Raw genomic sequence first — 17,446 nt, 5'->3', positions numbered from 1 at the left:
ATGGGGATGGGTGGGGGGATGCAGCGGACGCTTCCCCCTCGCCGGGAGCGGAGCCGAAAGGGATTGATCCCGTTCCCCCCCCACCCCCCCCGCTGCCGGGAGGCGCCCAATCCTCGCCGGCACCGCACCGGGGGCCGGGCCGCACCGGGGGCCGCTGTAAAGAGCAGCCACCGCCCCCGCCGCCGCCACTTCCCCGCGGGGCGCAGCCGGGGACGCACCCCGGGACACGGGAGGGACCGGGGGGGGCAGCCCCTCTCTGACTGGGGGTCGTGGCTGCTTGTTTTGGGCTTTTTCCCCCTCCCCCCGTCCTCCGTAAACTTTATTCTATTTTTTTTAGTTATTATTATTATTGTTATTATTACTTTTTTTTTTTTTTCCTGGGATTTCCCTGGATGGTCTGAGCGCAGCTTCATGCCCCCCCGGCCGTGCCCGGCTCCGCTCCCGACACGCTGCCATGTGAGTAACCGGGGAGGGGGCCTGGGGTGGGGGGGGGATGCTCTTGCCTGCACAGAGAGGCCCTGCCTGAGGTTTATCTCGCTTTTTAATAAGAAAGAGGCAACGCTAGTAGATGGGGACACCGGGGAACCCTCTCGGTCCGAGGGTGCTCCTGGCCGGCTCGGGCACCCGAGGGGCCGCACCGCTGGGTCCCTCCCCTCTAGCAAAGCCCCGAGAGCGCTCCAGACCTGGGGCTCGGGAAAGAGATGGGGATGGGAATACTTTTATAGGGGGAAAAAAAAAAGGAAAAAAAAATAGAGAGAGAAAAATAAAGATAGAGAGAAAAAAAGGAAAAAAGATATAGAGAAAAAAATAGAGGGAAAAAAAGAAAAAAGATAGAGAAAAAAGAAAAAAGATAGAGGGGGAAAAAAAGAAAAAGAAAAGATAGAGGGGGGGAAAAAAAGGGAAAAAAAAAGATGAAGAAAAAACAATTTAAAAAGTTGGTTTTTCTCTTCCCCTTGGAAGTGCCCGGGGCGGCGGGGAGGCACCGGCTGGGCTGCTGCCCGCTGGAGCGAGGTTATTTCTCATTTCTTAGCCCCGGCCCCGCGCGTTCCCCGTACGGGGCGAGCTGAGCGGAGGGAAGTTTAAAGGGGAATGACAATAATGACAAACTGCAGCCCCTGCTCGAGGCGGGGAGGAGGCGCGGGGCCGGGGCCGGCCGCGCTCTGAGCTCTGGGCTCTGTCTCTCCCCCCAGGTCCCTCTGAGCGAGCCCCTCGGCGCCGTCGGGGCGCAGCCGGCCGGGCGCTGAGCAGCCGCCGAGGACGGACCATGTACCAGGGCCTGGCCCTCGCCCCCAACCATGGCCAGTCGGCTTATTCCCACGACTCCGGCAACTTCCTCCACTCGTCGGCCGCCTCGCCCGTCTACGTGCCCGGCACCCGGGTCCCTTCGGTCCTGCAGACGCTCCCCTACCTGCCGAGCTGCGAGCCGCACCAGAGCCCCCTCGGCAACCCCCCGGGCTGGGCCCAGGGCGGCGGCGAGGCCGCGGCCTTCAACGCCGCCAGCCCCCACCCGCCGTCGGGCTTCTCCTACGGCCACAGCCCCCCGGGCAGCAGCCCCCCGGGCCGCGACGGCGCCTACCAGGGGCCCCTGCTGCTGGGCGGCGGGGGCCGGGAGCAGTACGGCAGCGCCTTGGTGCGCCCCGTCGGCGGGTCCTACTCCGGCCCCTACCCCGCCTACGTGACCCCCGAGGTGCCGCCTTCGTGGACGGCCGGACACTTTGAGAGCAGCGTCCTGCACAGCCTGCAGACCCGGCAGGCGGCTCTGCCCGGCCGCAGGGCCACCTTCGGTAGGTCGAAAGGCGCCCCTCACCGTCGCCTCGGGGCGCCCGGCTGGTTTCCCCGCCTCCGTGGCGGCCGCGGGGCGAGATGCCGGCCCCGTCGGGGAAGGGAAGGATCCAGGGATGGAGAGACGGGCCCCGGGGGGGGGAAGGGGGTGGGGAAGGGCGGGGGTGACCCTGGCCAGAGGAGGGGTGTGAGAGGGACCCGTGTGTCTCAAAGTTTCCCCTGCAGGACGGAGGAGCGGAGGTTCGACCCCTTCTCCCCTCACCCCCGCGCTCTCTCCTTCCCCACAATATCGACTTTGTGCCTGCGCTTCAATCCTTACCCTTGTGTTTAAATTAGCGGGGCAGATTTATAGCTCCCTCCCTTTTTAAGTAATTTATTGTGGTAAATTAGTTTATATTTGAACAGACTCTCGGGCTCCTCGTTCCCCGAGCGGGTCCCGCAGCTGCTCCGCTTTGCAGAGACGCTGAAACGCACTCAGGCGTTGAACCATAAACCCCACTTCAATTCGTTCGCATCCACACCGCAGAGTCCTTTTAAACCGAGCTCGGCGCAAATAAAGTTTCGGGGTTTGATTTAAAAGGGCTCTCGGCTCGCGGGGTTTATAACCCGGGGCTGTTTCACCATCCTCCTCCGTCGGTGCTTCGCAAAAGTCCTTTAAAAGCCACTTCAAGCCCTCAGCCGCGTTATCGTCTTTACCGAATTATCTTATCTTTATCCCAAGAACAAAGTTAAAGCGGGGGAGCAGCCCCCTCCCCACCGCGCTGCCGCCCCGGCTCCGCTTTTCCGAGGGGTCAAGGGAGAGTTTTCTTCCCGGGATTTTCTCTTTGTCTGGGAAAATCCGTTGCTTTGAGCGAGAAGGGATCGCCCCGTTCCTGCCGAGGGAGGTGACGGCGTGGAAATCTCTTTCTCGATGCGTTTGGTGGGTTGGGATCCGGAATAGTTGTCGCCATCCTCCCTGCCGTTTATTTTTGCTCTTGAATAGTATAAACCGCTCTTGGGTTGCATAAACTATTTTTTTTTTTCATTTAATGAATTATTGCAACTGTTTTCTTTCTTTTTACTTTTTTTTTCCATTTTATTTTACATTTTCTCCTTTTTATTCTTTTTTTTTTCTTTTTCCTTCGGTTGGATCATTATTACTATCGAAGACTTTTTTTTTTAAGAAAAATCATAGCGTATTTTTCTTCGGCGTAGGAAGTTATTTGAAAAAAAAAGAGAGAGAGAGAGAAAGTAAAGCAGCAGGAGGGAAAAGCCCGGCGCTCAATCGAGGGGTGCCTCGGTTTTGCTCTGTTTCGGAGAGGGTGGCTCCTCGGGTTCCTCCCGGGGCTTTCGGAAAGGGAGGAAAGTGAGAAAAAAAGCGAGTTCTGGACGTTCGGGGCGGATGATGCTCCCAGGGACCCTATTCCACCCGGCGCGGAGCCGGCACTGCCGAGCCCTTCCCGGCCAGCGACCACCGCACCTTGATGGAAATGGGGAAAATCTCCTCTTTTTGCCCCTTTCATTATCATTTCTTTTTTGGCTCGGTGCAGGGAGAGCCCAGCTGCACTCTGCGCTTTGGGATCCTTGGGGGTGGGAATGGGGAATATTCTGGTTAGGGGCAAAATATTAACAGATTAAGGTGTGGAGGAAATAGAAGGGTTTGTGCCACACTTTACAGAGTGGAACATGCGTGTATTTATCCCTCTGGGCAAGGATTGACCCTCGCAGAGGAGCAGTGGGACGCAGAGGAGCAGTGGAATGCTGAGGAGCAATGGGACGCTGAGGAGCAGCGGGATGCAGAGGATGAAGGACCCTCTCCCACAGGGTCCCCGTGGGCAGCCCAGCTCCTGGTGGCCCTGTGCAGCTCCTGGTGGCCTGTGCAGCTCCTGACCCACCTGCCTTGGCTGTCTCTTCTTCCAGAGTACCTGGAGGAGTTCCCCGGGGACGGCCGGGAGTGTGTGAACTGCGGGGCCATGTCCACACCGCTCTGGAGGAAGGATGGCACCGGGCACTACCTGTGCAACGCTTGCGGGCTCTACCACAAGATGAACGGCATCAACCGGCCGCTCAAGCCCCAGAAGAGGCTGGTAAGAAGGGGGAAACCACTGCGGTGTCCTGCTCCGCACGGGTCGGGGGCTGGAGGGTAGTAGCAGGGGGTTGTTGCGGTGCCTGCATTGTTGGGGTCTCTGTGCTTATGTTAGGGCTCGTGTGACCCTCGATCATGCCACAAATAAAATGCTATTGGCACCAGCAGGAGCTTCTTGTTATGGTCCAGAGCTCGCTCAGGTCAGGAGAAGCCGAGGGAAGCTGGTGGGCAGCATGGAGATGGGGCAGCAGGGACCAGAGGGGTCCTGGGGCTGCACGGAGGGGCCGCCACACAGCCGAGCAGGAGATGATCAGCTCCTTCTGATGTTTTGGGCTCTGTGGGCTTCTCCCAGCTCCGTTCCTGCAGTTACTTTTTATCCTACAGTGATAATTATTATTTTCTAGCTTCTCGTGCAGACACACATGGTTTAAGCGGGGTAGATGAACAGGAGACTGGGTTGATCTTGACCTGGCCCAGGCAGGTTTGCGACTGCTTGTGATGGGAGCAGGATAAGGCCCAGTTCTCCCTCTCCATGCCTGAGGGCTGATAGTTCCTGGTTTTTCTGCAGGTTAAAGCATTAATTCCCCACTTCGATGTGATATCAGGCTTCCTCCAATTGCATTCCGATCGTGAGAGAGGAAAGGCGACTCCTCTTTTTTTGTACAGTTGCTTTGGGATGTTTAAATTTGGTGGTAACAGTTTTGGTTTTAGTGTCTGTCATCAGAAACCACCATTACAAACAGGATGTTTGTTGGAGCCGTGCTGGGGAACAGCTGGGACCTCCTTTTGCTTTCACTCAGGGTGTATTCCCGCAGTTATTTTTTAGCACTGCAAACCAAATTATTAGCAATAATTCAAGAGCGATAAGTTTCTGTGTAAGAAAATTGTTAAAAAAAAAAAGTTGGGATTGAGCAAGATTTTTCATTCTGATTCCGATCCCGGAAATGTGGCTCTGGATTTGCAAAATGAAAGGAGCGGTGGCTCCATTGAAAATCACCCTGCGTAATCAAGGCATTTCTGTGAAACATTTTGCTTTATCTGACAGGATTTTCTTGTCTCACCAAGCCCTTCTTGGTCTCCTTTAATGTGATGCATTAAATCTGCACACTGGCTGTGGGCTCTGGTCTCTGCTGCGCCGCAAATCTCGGAGTTACTCTGCTAATTTCTTGGGAACAAATGTGATCCGTGCACAGAGAGATCAGCACAAACCAGTTTCAATCCAACTCCACATTTCGAACTGGCATCAAAATGTGATGCTGGATGAATTTCCAGGTTTTGTTGTTGTTGTTGTTTTGGTTTGGTTTTTTTAACAGCTTTTCCCTAAAGGGAATGGAGAGGTCTCGCTGCTATTCGGCATTTCAATTCGGTGCATGGGAAGGGAGCCAGGCTGGCGTGTCCTACGCCCTGAGCATGTGGTGCAGGCAGAACTTGGGGACCCTGAGCCCCCAGCCTGCTCCTCTGGCACTCGGCACAGCGCCGTGTGCACCCCCGAGAGGCATTTTTTGGCAAACATTTCAGCAAAGTTTTCTGGTGGACAACACTGGTTTGAAGAAATAAGAACATTTTCCAGGGATGAGCTGAGAGTTATTTAAGCATTTTCAGCCTTCTTCATTATTATTTTGGCTATCAACACCATAATGATAAAGCCCTCCTTAAAAGAGCAGATTTTAATCTAGGAGAACTGTTTCAGTAAGGCTGAAATACTTGAGGGGGTTTTGTTTTAGAAAAGAGGCTGCAATTTTGAGTTTCCATTGTGATTTTGGAATAAATTATTTCAAAATCATAGTATTTCTCTGAGAGTTTGAAATGTCGTGTTGCAACAAGTTCTGCCCCATCAGAGGATGAGGGATCCACTGGCGATGGACAAGAGGGTGCCGGGTGTACTCTGCAAATCCGCCACCGAGGGAACAACCTGCACCCCTGTGGCTTAGGATGTTTCTTCCCTGAACGATTTCCATGGTAGGAGGTGTCTTTCCTGCTCATAACCTCACCCGCAGGGAGCAGAGCATTGAACCCAACTGCACAACGTTGCTCTAGGAAAGGTGAAATCGGCTGTTTCACAGTGTTGTGAAATACAGACACGGGAAGGAAAAGTAGTTGCTTTTGTCCTTTACCGTACGACCTTTGTTCTGTAAGTAGAGGCCACTCTGGGAGTTATTCTGACTTCTGTTTTCACAAAGCAAAGTCCTGCTGAAAGCCCTGGAGAAGGCAACGTGGCCCAGATATCGCTGCGGGAATGACGTCCTGCAGCTCAGTAGCGCTCAGCTTGCTTGTGTGTGGGAGGGGGCGAGCAATATCGTGTAGTTCCCAGTTCATTTTTGTTTCTTTATATGAGATAAGGGCAACATCCTCTACTCGGCAGAGGCAGCCGTTTTGTACAGCCTGTGTCTGGATTCAAAGCACTGTGGTTTTCGGCAGAAAGGATTTATCTCAGAGGAGGATGGAAGCAGCGCTTTATTTTAGGCAGCACGTTTTCTAGCCAAAGTTTCTTGGCATGTTTCACGAGATGATACCTTAGACCCAGTCCTAAAAGGCAAATCACTTTTGCTATCCGGAGGCAGCTGGTGGAGGTGGATGACTCCTTTCCTGTACACGTAGTTTCCCTGTGTTAGGAGCCGAACCGCACAGTGCGGTGCAGCACGGGGAGAGGGGGGAGATACAGCAGCTCCCAATCGTCCTGAGCAGAAGGACTAACCTGGAATTGAGTTTTGGTGGCTTGGCTCACAGTGGGTATTTTTTCAGCCTGTCCTTTTTTTGTGGTTTGCGACGGCGGGTTTTGTGTCACTTGGGGAAGGTATAGATGGGACTGATCACAGCCCTGGGACAATCTGATAGAACCCTAGAACCACGCAGCGTTCATGGCGTGTGCCTTGGCTTTCTCCTGGCTCTCAGTTCCTCTTGCTCCTTGTCCTCCAAGGTGCAGGTTTGCCCAGAGCCATGGTAAAAAAGGCAAATCTCAGAGGCTACTGCTGCCTTTGGCTCTGAGCCTTGGATCTGCCTGTTTTCAGGACCTGAGCTCAGGTATCTCAGCATGCTTTGCTGCAACCTCTCTGCTATCGACACACGGTTCCCTGCATCCTGCTAGCAAGGGGGACAGAGAAGCATTGATATATCTGGAGGCTGAGAGGCTTCTTTTTTTTTTTTTTTTCTGTGAAACCCTGTGGTTTCATTTCCACTTCTAAAAACCAGGTGAAACAGTCTCTGATGGCTTTGGGCTCCCCCGAGGAACCTGCCCTGCTGGCTCTGAATTTTTTGGGCTCTCCAAGCAGCACTCGCACATGGTTGCTTCGAAAGGCACCGACTCGCCATTCCTTGAGCTTATCAACAGCACTTGGCTGTCAAGCCCGGTGCGTGAAGAGTTTTTGTTTGAGTGTATGCTGCATTTGTATAAATAAACACTGGAGCACAATGTTGAAGTCAACAACTTCCTAGACAAGGTCAGAATGGTACAAAGGCAGTCGGGTGGAGGCAAGGAGAAATGTGTTTTCTTTTAAGGGAATTGCTGGGAAACCGGCAATAACGTATTGTACCCTTGTCCTTCAGTGAGCAACAGTAGCCTTGATTGTCTCTTTCTCACTAAGCTGGCAGGTTGTGGTGTAGGACCAGGTTCTCACAAGGTTTCTGGGATTTTAATTGTAATATTTGGCTGGGGAGGATGGCTTCTGCTCTCCCTCTCTCTGGGAAGAGGAGGCAGCCTGGGTGGTGATGTACAGGAGGTGTAAACAGAGGCACCAGTGCCTTAGCAGAAAACCAGTGAGGCTCTGGCAGGGCTGGCATTGTCCTTGGGCCACTGGGGAGACAGGTCTCATTGCTACCTTGGCTGTGAGCTGTGGACAAAACACTATATGAAACAGGGGCAGCGTGTTCCTTCCTCTGAGAGGGCTGTGGTGGCTCAGAAACCTCGGGGCTTTCCAGGGCCTTCCTCCATCCTCAGGTGATGACAGATCTCACCAGCCCACACCGGGCACAGTTACTTCAGGGCTAAGCGCATCCAAATTCCCCTCCACACCCGAGGCAGGAGCTGGACCTCAGAGCCCTTGGCACCTGTTGGGTGCTTAGCACCTCCCTCGGCTCCCATCGAGGCTGAGGTCCCTTCTCGTTGCAGGGATGATCAGCACAGCCTCATCAGCTAAAAAGCTTTAAGAAAGCTCTGCGGCTGCTCCAGGACCTTGCTGTGACACCATGTCCCTTATTAGGGACAAGGATTGCTGTCCACTCCTCTGTGCCAGGCCCATCAGCTCACACCTCAGTGTATTTTGCCTGGTTATGTCTTGAAAGCTAAATAATTTCCAAAGCAATACCATTATTTGCAAATAGTTGCTAAGACCTCTTTGCTGAGCAACGAGTGAATCAAAGCTTGGGCACGTCACTTGCATCTCTTGAAACTCAAAGCTGATCTTTATTTGACTGCTAAGCTTGTAAAAACATTTCATTTTTATTCCTGCTCTTCCCACCTCATTCATCTCATTGCTCAGTCATGATATCGAGCAATAACGGAAGAATAAACAAACAGGGAGTTCTTTATTGCCTGCATTGCCTATCGTCTGCCTTTGAGAGGAATCAAAGTGATTTTTCTCAAGGCTGAAGAACGTATTCAAACACCTGAATGCAGAGAGAGCCTGTGATATTACTTATGTCACTGGTATCCTCTGTTCAGTGAAGGCTTCTATTAAAATAGTTTAAATACCTAGGGTTAAGAGACTTTCCAGTGAAATGTCCATTAAGCTGACAAGTCTGTCTATAGACACTTGTGAATTTTCCAGTGGCTCAGAGTACAGTTGTCAGAAATGATTTGGTTGCTTCTGCCAGAATATTTTCCTCCTCCATTTGGAACTATCAATGTTTCAGAGCCAGTAATCACTGCACTCACAAAATATGTCATTAATTAATGATTGCACGGTGTTTCTGCAGCCTGGAAGAGAATAGATTGTCTGTGAGATGCGCAAAGGATAATCTCACTGGTCCCATCATGGGCCAGTACACTTTGGTTCTGCTCGGTTCATCCAGTTGATTCCAGTTGTCTTAAATGAGACATTATTTAGGATGTTGCTAGCTTTAGAGGTAGTTCTGAGTGCAGAAAAACAGAAGAGTTCACTTAGAGCGTGAGGAGTTTTCTTTATATGCATAAAGCCTGGCTGGCATTTTCCTTTTCTTTCTCCATCTGAGTTGACCTCCTGGAGGAAAGTTCTCTGTGCTCTGAGTTTTGATCACTTCCAGCAGATTTGTTGGAAGTTTGTGAAGTGGGTTGCAAGGATATTTGCCAGGTTTATCAAACTGAATAAAAAAAAGCACTTGCAAATTAGAGTGATCTCATTTGAATGTAATTCCTTTGGTCTGAAATTGGCTATCGTGTGTGTTTCACATTTTCCAGGAAATTGTCGCAACAGGAGATTTTATTTTAATATGAAAGGAAACTTCCCAATTAATCATTCCTATGCGTGCATTCATGTGTTTGTCTGCTTGTTTTTAAGTCTTCATCTAGACGTGCTGGCCTATGTTGCACTAACTGCCACACAACCAATACCACCCTCTGGAGAAGGAATGCTGAAGGGGAGCCCGTCTGCAACGCCTGCGGGTTGTACATGAAGCTCCATGGGGTAAGGAGCGAGTCTGTGCTGGGTGGGACCTTTGGGTGCTGGGATCACTGTCCAGCAGGTCCAAGGTGTCAGGTCTGGAGGGATCAGCCTCTAGAGTGGACCTAGGAAAGCCGTAACCTAGCCCTGTTAGTTAACCCAGTCCCAGTTAACAGCTCAGTTTACCGAGGTTCTCCAAAATAAGGCTAAAAGGGGGACTGAAACACTCTCAGGAGGTGCCTGCATTGTGGAGAGATTTCTGACACCAGGTAGCTCTTAATTAGGTCATTTGCCAAATTACTCCCAAAAAAAGAAAGCTGGAGACTGAAGCTCTGCAAACCCAGACTGAAGTTAAGGAGCGTATTTCTTCTAGATGTGGGAACTAAGCTTGTGTGAAGGATGCTAAGGAGTCCACGCAGAGGCTAGCTGATAACATTTATCCACAGAGAATGAGAAATGTTGGTAACATATCCATCAGCCAGAGAGGAGGCTTCATCTCTCCATACAGACCTCTTCAAACTTCTGCCATAAAGGTTAAAGTCCCTTTATCCCATGACCGTTCCCTCTGAGCCATGTAGGCTCTCAGTCTGTCAGTGTAATTTAATAGGGACCTGTCATAAAGGTCACTAATAAATCAGGAAAAGGAAAATAGGAAATAAAGGGAAAAAACAAAATTTGTGGGAAAGCCTTAGCTGTTAGCCTTATACATCTTCCAGCCAAGGCCTGTTGCGGAAAAAAATAGCACTTAGTGAAGGACAAGGACTTTAGGTGCTTTGCATGAGCTACAGCACATAAACAGGAGAGCAGCACATGTGTGGGAAGGAGCTAAGTAAAATGCAACACTAATGATCCCAAACTTTATGAATGTCAAGGTACCACGACCTCTGGCCATGAAAAAGGAAAGCATCCAGACGAGGAAAAGGAAGCCTAAAAATATTACCAAAGGCAAAACCTCAACAGGTACAGTGCTGCTACCATCCGTCGTGGGGGCTTGAAGAAAAATTCACCTCAATGTGTCTTCTGCAAGAAATAGTGATAATTAGAAAATAATCTTGTGGATTTTTTTTCCTGATGATTGCCTTAGATGCAGAGTCTATATTTATGCCCAGACCTCACATGGAAGGAGGATGCTGGGTGGGAAACCTCAAAGGGGTCATATTCCTGTGAGGTTCCTCTGCACTCTGGGCACCTGGCTCCAGCCCAGCAGTGTTAGTGATCAATCAGATCTGGGCTAAACTGTGTAATGGGAAAAAACAGGGCTAGGAATGGTGTGGTTAAGAGTTGAGGGGAAGGTATGAAGCATTCAATATCAGCCCATCCATACTGCACCAGGACCAGCACTGCCAGGCTGTGAAATGTTGCTCCTCCTTCTCCATCAGTATCTTTGCAGGCAAATACAAAACCTTACCCTGAGGGAGATGCGGTGGAAAAAGAGAACAACAGAGTTGTGCTATGATATGGGATGGTAGCCATTAAAATACATTTATTTAAGAGGAGTTTAGTGCTATGTTGCCTCATTGTCCTGTACTGATTTTCTTCCAGGATCTACAACTTCGGCCACTAATTCTCCTTCTTCCATTACCAACTCAGACAGCACGGTCACTTTAAAGACAGAGCCCAGCGCAACCTCGCAGTATCCTGGACAAACTGTTGTGTCAGTGTCCCAGGTAAGGCACAGAGAGCTGCGCCCTTTGTTTATTGGGGTGGATGCTCCATGCACCCTGAGGGGCTTTGATGAGGTTAACCAATTTGTTGGCTGCGTCGGGGACCACCAACCTGTTGGCCTGCTTCAGACTGAGGAAAGCAGGGAGCATGAGCTGAGATGTTGCAGACAAGGAAGGGCTCCAGCTTGTTGGATCCCCATGGGCTCTTCCATCTTGCACTGGGGAGCTGGGAGGTCCAAGCCCTGCTACTGCAGCAGCACTTGGTGGTGAACCAGCTTCAGCACGGAGCTGGGTTTAGTTCCCACCTCCTGTCATGAAATCCTGGGAATTACAACCCCAAGCTGGTAGGATCATCCCAGGATGGAAACCTCCACAGCTCCCAAGAAAAGGTTCCCAGGGCACATGTTATCAGTGCTTTATAGCACTGAGGTGCTTAGAGCTCACAGAGCTGTAATGCTGTCAGAGACCTCTGATTGCAAGGCTGCGCTTCAGGCTTGAGGATTTCTTTGGGGCAGATTGCTATTTTGTCTTGGCAGACGAGAATAATGGTTCTAAATCAACTCATGCATCAGAACTTTCCGACCCAGCAGTCTTTATCCTGGGTCTAAGCTCTCCCTGAGCTGGACATGCACATATGTAGGGGAAGCTCAGCTCCAGCACCCAAATTCCTGGTGCAGGACCACCTGTACTGTATGGGAGAGGGGTTTTTTTTGACTGAAACTGATAAATCTGATTTTTGCTGTGTTCTTAAAAAAATATACATGCACCTAGAGATCTCCAAACTGGCCATGTTTAGTCAATAAATAAATGCAGATGGGCCCTGGGATGCCTCCCCCAGCTTGTCCTTTGTGCTTGCTGGGCATGGATGGAGCTCAGCTCCAGGGTCTTCCAAAGGGCAGCAGCGGCATTAGGGGTAACCAACCCTGTTCATAATCCATTATAGTTCTACCGTTGCGTTACAACAACAGGAAGAGTGACCGGTTGGCTAATAAGAGACTTTCTAATTTTTTTTGCTTCCCTCTCCGGGGCAGGCACAGAGCCAGTCGGACGAGGTGCTGGCCAGCAGCCACAGCGAATTCAAATTCGAGCCCGAGGACTACACCTTCTCCCCCACCACCATGGCCCCACAGCCTGGGCTGAGCGTGCCGCTCCGGCAGGACTCCTGGTGCGCCCTGGCGCTTGCCTAGAAACCCCTTTCCTCCAGCGAGAAGCCTCGGGACCAATGTTTTTGGCTGGCCCTGCGAAGGGCCAAGGGGCAGGAGGACGGGCTGCCCAGCGCTTCGGGACGGCGGGGTGTCAAGCTATGGCCAGGAGACAGGTTTCTCTCAGAGGATGCTCATGGAACGCGCTGGCTGGCTGGGGCTGGGATGGCCCCACTGTGACACTGGCTCCGCAGAAAGCTCTTCCTTGGCTGGAGTGACCCAGGGTTGCCTCCCTGAGGCCAGAGCTCCGGGGCCACTTCCATTTTCCCCGGGAAAGCCTTCCTCCTTTGAGATGAAACCAGCAAATAAATGCATCCCAGAATCTATGTTTATCCACAGTGATTTCTCCCTCCTATGACTCCTCTGTGTGCAATTTATTCCACTTTCCAATAAAGACTGTAAGAACATGACACCAAATAACTTAATTTTATTAAAATGCAAACTGTGTGGCCTCCCTTATGTTTTATTGGCCACAATAGGAAGAAAAGAGACGGAAAAAAGCAAAGGTTGTTTAAACCATTTACTGTTTTATATTAAAAATTATCATCTCTATAGAGTGTTAGCTTCTGAAGCATTTAGCGTATCAACACTGAGCCCATGAGTCATCCATGGAATAAACACACTGCTCCTTACAGCTCCAAAAATTTTTTTATTATTATTATTTTAGGCAAACCACATGACAAACGTGGTCAAAACCTCCAAATAATAAAAGAATACTTAAATGGTGGTTTTCTTTTCTATTTCCTGGTTGGTTTTGATGCTGCCAACTCCAAGCATTATAAAGTATGAAGTCAGTCCTCCAAAAGTTAAGAGAGAGGTTTGAGGGACTGAAATATAGGATGTGTTGAAGGTATACTTTTTTTTCATCCAGTTTTTGAGATGTTTTGAATGGAGGTTTTCTAGCTTCCAGCCATGCAGGGCAGAGAAATCTTTTTAATTAACAAAAGCCAAGGAGAAAATAATTTCTTGGAGATGATCCAAAGCAAAAGATCATCAGTGATGCAAAGCCCACAGCACACTTCCAAAAGCTGGCAGCAGCGTGTTTCTATAACTTCTCTGTCCTGCCACGGGGAGGTAGGTGATGGGGAGATATACCAGGCTGGGGGTACACAAGGGGGCCCTGAAGCTCCTGAGGAGCCTGGAGGTGAGGAGAAGACCATGCCATGAGGAGAGGAGAGTGGTGGGAAACGAAGAGGGAGCAAGGTCATGAAGTTACTTCTATGGCCTGCTTTATTTGTTATTTCTAAATAAAATCCCCAGCCTGGCTGGACAGCTATTTATGGCCAGGAAGCTGTCAAGTAATAGTTCCTTAATATAGAAGTTGACCTGTTCAGGGCTTCCTGGAGCAACTCTTCCTCTTGTCAGAAGAGATTGATCACTTGATTTTCATTATAAACAACAAGCTAAACATGATCAGGGAGAGTGAATCTGACAGCAAGTCACGACTCAGCTGAGATGGAGGATGATGCTTTCCACCGCGCTGCCCTTGCTGGAGGAAAGGCGATGCTCTCCAGTGCTGCCATAGCTTGGTGGCTGGTCCCTCAATGTAGCCCTGTGTGGGCATGAAAACTGTCTTTGGAGGAGCGTTTTTTTGTGTCACCAGAGCTTCATGAAGAGCTTGCATCATGCCAGGCTCCAGTGCTGGGGCGTGCGCTGCCGCAGGGAGGCCTCTCACCTGCACCAGGCTTGGCTGTGGCACGGTGTGTTTGCATGACCAGGCTCTCACCGTGGAGCCATGTCTCCACCGTTTGTTTTTCCACTCTCTGGCTTGCCAATAACCCCCGTAGCGCCAGGCACAGCCATGCAGCAGATAAGCCAGCAGCACGGGGCTGCCAGGGTGACACTGTCCACAAATCCAGCCCAAACTGCACCTCTGGCAGTTGGGAAAAGGGTGATGTGGCCCAAGCTCAGGTGACCGACAAGCATCCAGAGTGACGTGTCAAGGCATGGGTGGGCAGGATGGAGCAGGAACCCTGGGAATAGCATGACTAACGCTCCCAGGCAGCTCCTCAGACCCCAAGATTGCAGGCAAAATGAAAGGTAGCACAACACAAGTCATGGCAAGATAATTTCTATGGATGATGGCAGAGGGTCCTCACTTTTTTGTCTGCATGACCTCGAGGGGGAAAGTTATGTTAAAGGCAAACAAGAAGACCCAAACAATGCCAAGATGTTGACACCAGTGGCTCCAGCGTTTTTATTTATTGCCTGTTGGTAACCGTCGACCGGGTGTCGGGATGTGCCGGGGGCTGGTGGCTGACGAAATGAGGCAGAGGGACAAGAAGTGAAACAACAGGGACATGTGTAATTTTCCTTCCTGCTCGCTCCCTGCGCTCACTGGACGGCATCATCCACAGTGCTCATTTTTCATTTCTCGAGGGTGTCTTCCAATCTTTCACCCCCATCCCCAGGGCAGAAGCCAACCCTGCAGACTTCCGTCTCCTGGGCAGCCCTAACGGGAGAGACAGGACCATCTGCACAGCCCTGCAGGAGAGGGAAGGCTTCCTTTTCTCTTCGTTCTTGCACCCCCAAGAGGATCCAGCACCCCAGGAAGCTCACCCTGTGCAAGTCCCAGCCTTGCAGCAGCCACATCCAGGGGAACCCATGCATCTTCCAGTCATCATTTTTCCATATACCATTTTGAAGACCTTCCTTCAGGGGTCCACATCTCTATGTACCTCTCATTACACACTAAGAGGAGCATTTGCCCCAATAGGTGTGAAGAAAACCCAATGACACAGGAAATTTCAGGTCCTCTCAGCTCATGCTACACCCTCAGTCCCGCTCCTACAGCCTCCAGCTGCCTGGTTGCACAGAAGTTTGCAGAAGTTTGAATGGTTGAAGTGGCAGCAATGGATATCAGACCCAAAACTGAGATCTGGGAGAACCGGTCCCTCCAGCTGATCTGGATGTTACAGGTTCCCCACACGGCACCCATTGTCCTGCCCTACCTGACTCTGGACCACCACCACCTCCACCTTCCTCAGCCAAGCTCCCTGCCCCATCCCCAAGCAGGGCTGAGTCACGGACACACTTCAGAGATCAACTTCTACTTCTCTTCCCCAAACCTTTCTCCAGCCTCACTCCCCTTCCAAAGCATGGTACATATTTGCTCTCCTACAGGTCTGGTGGCTTGTGGACAACTATTATCTTTACTGTTGTTGTACAGCTGCCTCAGAGCTATCAATTACCTTTGTTCAAAGGTCACCTGCCCAGATGATTTTACAACATGACTACAACGATCTGCTCCATTTTGCACTTTATACTGATACCACAGTGATTTTTACCAAGTCAGCGAGTGAGTAATGAAGCACTTGAGCCTATAAACACGTGTTGTTCTTGTTTATGTTCATATTAATAGCACAATAAAATCATTGCTCACCCAAGCAGCTGCTTTCAAGAAAAGAGAAATGTTTGTTGCTTTTCGATTTCTGCATGGAAAAGGAAAGTTGTGGTTTAAATTCTTCTGGGAGCCCTGAAACCCCAGACTCTCTAATGGGGTGTTACTTTTACATTGGAGCACAGAGAGTCATCATTTTTTCTGCGTTACACACAGAAATCTTCAGCACAACTTGTGTGGCAGCTCAGCTGCAGACCAGGCTCTGCCTGAACTGCAAACACCACACACCTGGCAGATGGGTTTGACTCTTCTTTTGCAAAAGCTTTGGGCACACCCAACCCCAGGTGAAGCCGTGCACCAAAGTCCCTGGTTAGGCTGAGTGGTGCCAGCTGAGGAACATGCCCATCATGGTTATAAGAGGATGGGGGCAGTGTATTTCCTTTTCTTGGTCCTAGTGGTTAGAAGTTCTATGAGGCATTGTGTGGCTCCAAGAGGTTTTTTTGCTGGAAAGAAGGTAGCAACGAGGTTATAATCCAGGTATGCCAGGGGATGATGTGGGTGTTGGGGCTTTGTTGCTGGTTTTTAATTGTTCTGGAAGTGACTTGTGGTGCAAAGAGGCAAATTCACTCTTAATTCCCAGTCCTTGTCCACTGCTTCCTTGCTGCTCTCCAGTGCGTTTTATTGCTAAGTTGGTTGTATACTAGGAAAACAATTTGTGTTGCTTTCCAGGTCAACGTGCTGTAGTAATTAAATGTTGAGGCTATTTATTTGTGTAGCAGCTAAACCAGAGCTGAATATTCAACCTCACCATTGTATGTGTAGAAAAAACAAACAGCGCTGCTCCTTTCATCACATCAGGTGTTCCTTCTTGGAGAAAGCTTTGTGGCCAGGGGTTGGTAGAAGGTGCTGTCTCCAAGAAGCTCTCCTGTTCAATGTCAAATTTACATTGAATAACACTCCATGAGGAGCAATAACACCTTTTGCAAAGTGTTTTTATTTCAAAGAAACTCGTCCTCAAGGGGAAGCTTAGTGAGAAGCAGCATGTAACAAAAAGGCCCTAATTAAAGGGAGTTTATTCCCATCCTGTTGTCTTCTCTGACAACCCCAGGTCCCACGCTTCAGTAAAATCTCTACCCAAGAGCACCACCATGGGTAATGTGATGGATACAGGAGGAATGGAGAGGGAAGGAAAAGAGCAGTGTTGGGTTGGTTCTTACGGTCAAACTTGGCAAAATACAGGTGCTACAGTGCTCTAAAGCCAGTGGGACTGTAGCATTTATCACCCTTTTCCCTGTTATTGTGGGTTGTCTTTAATGTCACTAGGAAATGCATTAGTATTGGAATTTAAAGATTTTTGTAACAAGCTTTCTCACAGCAGTGGTTGAGAGTGCCCCTTTGACTATTGTGTGTTTGAAAATGTTGGAATTTGAGCTGTTTCCAGAGCCAATTCCACAGGTGGTGCAAGGTTATTGGTGTCAAATCTGTCTCCCCTATAAACGTTTAACTTCCTTAGCAGGATACTGTTTACATTTCCTGATGGTCCAGAAGAAAACAGGAGAAAGTGTGAAAATCTATCTTTGTGATAGGAAAGTCTGTCTTGCCTTTGGTGCAAAACTAGCTGCTTCATGCCTGTGAAGGCTGTGGGAGCTCTTGTCTCTGGGATGAGCACAAATAAGAGCATGGAATAGATGGGTAGGAAAGAGTAAAGTAATGGTGCCTCTTACTAGGTATTTTCCTCCAAATGAAGCAAATAGCTTAAAGCAACCACTGCTGGAAGCCTCCAGTCCTTGTCCCAGTCTCACCTGTGCCAACACTTTCCC

At 50.0% G+C, this 17,446-nt stretch overlaps 1 protein-coding gene across 1 annotated transcript; it reads left to right on the top strand.

The window, feature by feature from the left end:
• Positions 1-309: 309 nt before the first annotated feature.
• GATA5 (GATA binding protein 5) lies at positions 310-12,958 on the top strand. Its single transcript, XM_069871828.1, has 7 exons — positions 310-456; positions 1,191-1,784; positions 3,682-3,848; positions 9,319-9,444; positions 10,293-10,380; positions 10,963-11,087; positions 12,116-12,958. Exons 2-7 carry the CDS (start codon positions 1,265-1,267, stop codon positions 12,269-12,271), a joined length of 1,182 nt encoding a protein of 393 aa, XP_069727929.1. The 5' UTR covers positions 310-456; positions 1,191-1,264; the 3' UTR covers positions 12,272-12,958.
• The last annotated feature ends 4,488 nt before the right edge of the window (positions 12,959-17,446 follow it).

This window comes from Phaenicophaeus curvirostris, chromosome 18 (genome assembly GCF_032191515.1).
Source record: "Phaenicophaeus curvirostris isolate KB17595 chromosome 18, BPBGC_Pcur_1.0, whole genome shotgun sequence".
NCBI classification, from domain to species: domain Eukaryota; kingdom Metazoa; phylum Chordata; class Aves; order Cuculiformes; family Cuculidae; genus Phaenicophaeus; species Phaenicophaeus curvirostris.
This window is presented reverse-complemented; position numbering and strand designations above follow the sequence as displayed.

Bases quoted from the DNA above. Each gene is read 5' to 3' on its own strand.
- GATA5 (XM_069871828.1), top strand. From the start codon at position 1,265: ATGTACCAGGGCCTGGCCCTCGCCCCCAACCATGGCCAGTCGGCTTAT. The intron at 1,785-3,681 runs GTAGGTCGAAAG...CTCTTCTTCCAG, and splicing joins CGGCCGCAGGGCCACCTTCG to AGTACCTGGAGGAGTTCCCC. The intron at 3,849-9,318 runs GTAAGAAGGGGG...CTTGTTTTTAAG, and splicing joins TCAAGCCCCAGAAGAGGCTG to TCTTCATCTAGACGTGCTGG.